The following is a 5,620-nucleotide window of genomic DNA, read 5'->3' as shown; positions in this document are numbered from 1 at the left end:
GGAGGGGCAGAGGGAGTGAGCACTGAAATGAGGGCTTGTGAAAATACAATATAGCAGAGTTGGTAGACACATTCTCTGCTGAAAGCGAACATTCAGTATAGAATGGGAGACAGAAATGAACAGAAATGAATAATTTTAATTATGGATATGCACATAAGTACTATGGGGCTGGAGGGAGGTAAAAAAATAATGCAAATCGTAGTGAAAGGCCAGCTTGAAAGGAAGTGGGAGAAGAGGAAATGAGGGCTTAGTCAAGGATGGCTTCTTGGAGGAAATGTGTTTTTAGTAAGGTTTGTCAGGTGGGAAGAGTCAATGTCTATCAACAAACATGTGGAAACTGAGAACAATCTTTAGAGTTTGGACAAGATTTAGCTGTTTGGAACGTGGCATGAGCCTTGGCATGGGCTGGGTGCTCTAACGAATGCTGTGTCTCTTCTCTCAGTTTCGGCAGTTTCCCCTGAAGGAAGACTCTACTGGTTCCGGTGGTGAATCCAAAGGATGGATCTCATGGAGATCGTTTTTGGGATCTTGATCCTACTGGTGATCAACTTCGGGATTTTAGGAACTGTGTTTCTCCTTCTGGGTTCCGTCTACCTGGTCTCTGCCAACGAAAAGACAAAGTCCTCAGATCTAATCCTTGCCCACCTGGCCGTGGCCAACATCATGACCCTTCTGGCCAAGGGCATCCCAGACATCCTGTCAGCCTGGGGACTGAGACATTTCTTGAGTGATGTTGGTTGTAAAACCCTCCTTTACCTGTACAGACTGTCCCAAGGCCTGACCATCTTCACCTCCTGCCTCCTGAACGTCTTCCAGGCCCTCACCATCAGTCCCACCACCTCCCAGTGGACAGGACTTAAAGCTAAATTACCCAAGTGTATCACCCCAACTTGTCTTCTCTCCTGGATCCTCAATATGCTAGTGGATGTTACTACACCCATACTCGTGACAGGTCTGCAGAACAGCACAAGTAGGCAAACTGTCAACATTCTGAAATACTGTTCCTCCACTAACATTAGTGCAATAACCACCCTGGTCAATGCAATCGTGCTCTCCTTTTGGGATCTGTTTTTTGTGGGGCTCATGAGTGGGTCCACCGGTTACATGGTGCCTGTCCTGCACAGACACCACAGGCAGGTCCAGCACCTTCGTGGATCTGGCCACTCCTCCAGGGAGATGCCCGAGGTCAGAGCAGCCAGATATGTTCTTGCCCTAGTGACCCTCTACATCCTTCTGTATGTGCGTGAGACCATCACCCTAGGTGTTTTAATCAACATTAGGAAAACTTTGCCTCTACTTCTGACCACACATATGATTTTGACATTCTCCTTCTCGGCTGTAAGTCCATTCTTGATGATTCTTAGTCACAGGAGGATAAGAACTTTCAGGAAGAGGACTTTACCTGTTTGGGACACTGACCTCTCCCCAGTCCCAAGAAAATGAAATGTTCATTCCCTGTGTCCTGTGGTCAATAAATCAGAGAGTCTTGGGAACTGCAGTCCCACAGATGTGCCCCATTGAGTTAGAGACCATGCCTGGCTGGCCAAACTCTAAGAATTCATCATCTAGCTAGGCCCCATACTCCCTGATGTCAGGAAGACGTGGCACCCTGATCTCTGCACTAAAACAACTGAATAGATCCCGGGAATGGAAATCAGGAGGTCATGGGTGCTAATCCCAGCTCTGTCACATGTCTACTGGGTGACCCTAGGCAAGTCATCAAACTTCTCTGGGCCTCGGTTCCCTCATATGTCAAATAATAATAATGATAATAATAATAATAATAATAATAATAATAATAATAATAATGACATTTATTAAGCCCTTACTATGTGCAAAGCACTGTTCTAAGCACGGGGGAGGTTACAAGATGATCAGGTTGTTCAACGTGGGGCTCACAGTCTTCATCCCCATTTTACAGATGAGGGAACTGAGGCCCAGAGAAGTTAAATGACTTGCCCAAAGTCACACAGCTGACATTTGGCGGAGCCAGGATTTGAACCCATGACCTCTGACTCCAAAGCCCGGGCTCTTGCCACTGAGCCACACTGCTTCTTTGGAAGCTTCTCAAATGGGGATTGAAACTGTGAGCCCCACGTAGGACAGGGACTGTGTCCAACCTAATTTGCTTGTGTCCACCCCAGCGCTTAGTACAGTTCCTGACACATAATAAATACTTAACAAATACCATAACTATTATTATTATTACTATTATATATGAATTCTTCAAAGTATGCAACCTTAGCTTTATCTTTGACTCTTTATACCTAACAATTATTCAATTCAGTCTGTCATTACATCCTCTCTTTTGCCCTCATAATATGTCCTGCAGCCATTCTTCATTGACAGTCCAAATGAACACAGTCTTAATCTAGCTATTCCCCATATCCTGGGTAGACTACTACTACTAAAGAAACAGTGTGGCTTGGTGGAAAGAGAACGGGCTTGGGAGTCAGAGGACATGGGTTCTAATCCTGGCACTGCCACTTGTTTCCTTTGTGACCTTGGGCAAGGCATTTAACTCCTCTGTGCCTCAGTTACCTCAACTGCAAAATGGGGATGAAGACTGTAAGCCCCGCGTGGGGCAGGCTGATTACCTTGAATCTACCCCAGTGCTTAGATGAATGTCTGGCACACATTAAGTGATTAACAAATACCATAATTATTACCATTTGACTCTCCTCATTTATCTCTCTGATTCTAACCTCTTCCCTTTCTAGCCTATACCTCATTCTTCTGTGCTGGAATATCTTGTCAAACGACCTTTCTGCAAATATCTCTCCAGTCAAAAACCATCAGTGATTACCTTTCATTCATTCATTCAATCATATTTATTGAGCACTTACTGTGTGCAAAGCACTGTACTAAGCATTTGGAAAGTACAATTCAGGAACAGGGACAATTCCTACCCAACAACAGGATCACAGTCTAGAAGGGGGAGACAGATAACAAAACAAAACAAGTAGACGGGCATCATTAGCATCAAAATGAATAGAATAATGGATATATGCACATCATTAATAAAATATATAGAATAATAAATATGTACAAATATACACAAGTGCTGTGGGGATGGGAAGTGGTAGAGCAGAGGGAGGGAGTGGGGGCGATGGGGAGAGGAGGAGGAGCAGAAGAAAAGGGGGCCCAGTCTGGGAAGTCCTCCTGGAGGAGGTGAGCCTTCAATTGCACTTTGAAGGGGGAAAGAGTGATTGGCAGATTTGAGGACGGATGTGTTCCAGGCCAGAGTTAGGATGTGGGTCAGGGGTCGACGGTGGGACCCGCAAGAGCAAGGCACAGTGAGAAGGCTAGTACCTGAGGAGTGGAGTGTATGGGCTGGATGTAAAAGGAGAGAAGAGAGGTGAGGTAAAAGGGGGCAAAGTGATGGAGAGCTTTAAAGCCAATAGCAAGGAGCTTTTGTTTCATACGGAGGTTGATAGGCAACCACTGGAGGGTTTTGAGGAGGGGGGTGACATGCCCAGAGTGTTTCTGTAGAAAGATTATCCGGGCCGCAGAGTGAAGTATGGACTGAAGCATGGAGAGACAGCAGGATGGAAGATCAGAAAGGAGGCAGTAATCCAGTCGAGATATGATGAGAGATTTTTACCAACAGTGTAGAAGTTTGGATGGAGGAAAGGGCAGATCTTGGCGATGCTGTGAAGGTGAGACTGGCAGGTTTTGGTGACAGATTGGATATGTGGGGTAAATTCATTCATTCAGTCAGTCATATTTAATGAGCACTTACTGTGTGCAGAGCACTGTTCTAAGCGCTGGAAGGGTAGTGGTTCCACAGTGACAGGAAAGTCAGGGGGAGGACAGGGCTTGGGAGGGAAGATAAGGAGCTCAGTCTTAGAAATGTTTTAGGTGGCAGACAGGCATCCAGGTGATGTTCCTCTCCACATCAAACTGAAACCACTGACCACTAGTTTAATTATCAAACTATACAAATGATTTCCAAACCTACCGCTACACCAGCAACCTCTCACCTTAAGCTACAATCCTCTATTTCCTCTTGTCTGCATGACATCTCCACACAGATGTCCTGCTAACATTTCAAACTGAGAAATAGCACAGCCCTGCGAGTCAGAAGGGCCTGGGTTCTAATCCCAGCTCCACCACTTGTCTGCTATGTGATCTTCGGGAGGCTACTTCACTTCTATGTGCCTCAGTGCTCTCATCTTTAAAATGGGGATTGAGACTGTGAGCCCCATGTGGGACAGGAATGATGTCAAACTCGATTTGCTTGAATCCAGGCCAGTGTTTAATATAATGTCTGGCATAGAGTAAATGCTTAACAAATATGACAATTATAATTATTACTCAGCATGACCCAAACCTAACTTCTTTATCTTTCTTCACAAAAGCAGTCCTCCTCCTAACTTAACTTTCTCTGACATTAACACCACCATTCTCCCTGTCCCAGAAGCAGACACACTTAGGGCATCTTAGAATCCTCATTATTATTCACATCCAGTTAACTGCTAATTCCTGTTGGGTCTTATTCCAAGGAGCTCACATATTCACCACATTTACTACTGAATGAACCATTTAAATGTCTCAAAAATTAACTTCCCTTCTCCTTCGATACCTGGGGCACATGTGCAAGAGTGACATTGTTCAGGAACTCGGTTAGCAGGCAAACTGCTCAATTCCTATCCTTTGCTGTTTGACTGAACTGTGCATTGAACATGGTCAGAACTAAATCTTTCTGACCAAAAATGTTGTTTCTAGGAAATGTTTCCCTGAAGGATCAGGGTCTAGTGGTTAAAGCATGGGCCTGGGAGTCAGAAGGACCTGAGTTATAACACTGGCTTTACTACTTGTCTTCTGTGTGATCTTGGGCAATTCACTTAAACTTCTCTGTGCTTGTTACCTCATTCATAAAATGGGGGTTAAGACAGTGAGTCCCATGTAGAATAGGGACTGTGTCCAACCTAATTAGCTTGTACCTACCGTATGTTTAGCACAGTGTGGCACATTGTAAGTCTTAACAAATATCATTATTATTATTATTACTACTATCATCATTATTACAATGAAAATACTTGTAATCCTAGGCTGCGTAGTTTATAATTATACGTTGGGATTTAGGGGAAATTAGTGTTCAGACTTCTAGAGTCCTGAAAGGTTCTATTTAAGGATGGTGGATGCATAGTTGAAGGGAGGGGTCACAGTGGAAAAAGGCTTGTTTGAAACTTATGGTGGCAACAAATAAGTGACGAGGTTGATGGGCAGAGGCCAGCACAAGGAAACCACCTACCAGATCAGGGGAGAGGATTGAGCATGAGGGTCGTTGCTCCCCGTGGTTTCGGGGGCAACTCTCGGGTTCTTACCCTCTCCGGGTCTTCGGACATCTCCGGACGTGGCCCGCGCGTTCACACCAGGAAGAGTCAGCCAGAGGTTCAAAGCTTGGTTGCCGTTTATTTGCTATCAGCGGTTACATGGTTGAAAGAGAGAGCGAGCGAGAGAGAGACAGAGAGAGAGAGAGGGAGGGAGAGAGGCGCTAGAGAGAGAGAGGCGCTAGAGAGGGAGAGAGAGCGCCCCCCCCCCTTGTCTTGTTCGTCTCTTATACCCTCCGTTGCCCGGGGGCAGGGTTTTCTCGGGGGATAGTGTATCGAGGCTT

At 45.4% G+C, this 5,620-nt stretch overlaps 1 protein-coding gene across 1 annotated transcript; it reads left to right on the top strand.

Moving 5' to 3' along the window:
- The first annotated feature begins 498 nt into the window (after positions 1–498).
- On the top strand, positions 499–4,743 carry LOC119923459 (vomeronasal type-1 receptor 4-like). Its single transcript, XM_038742832.1, has 3 exons — positions 499–1,338; positions 2,721–2,798; positions 4,729–4,743. The coding sequence occupies exons 1-3, from the start codon at positions 499–501 to the stop codon at positions 4,741–4,743; spliced, it is 933 nt and encodes a 310-aa protein (XP_038598760.1).
- The last annotated feature ends 877 nt before the right edge of the window (positions 4,744–5,620 follow it).

The sequence above is a fragment of the Tachyglossus aculeatus genome, unplaced genomic scaffold, assembly GCF_015852505.1.
Source record: "Tachyglossus aculeatus isolate mTacAcu1 unplaced genomic scaffold, mTacAcu1.pri scaffold_1_arrow_ctg1, whole genome shotgun sequence".
NCBI classification, from domain to species: Eukaryota; Metazoa; Chordata; class Mammalia; order Monotremata; family Tachyglossidae; genus Tachyglossus; species Tachyglossus aculeatus.
The sequence above is the reverse complement of the archived record's forward strand: the minus strand, read 5'-3'. Positions and strand labels throughout refer to the sequence as shown.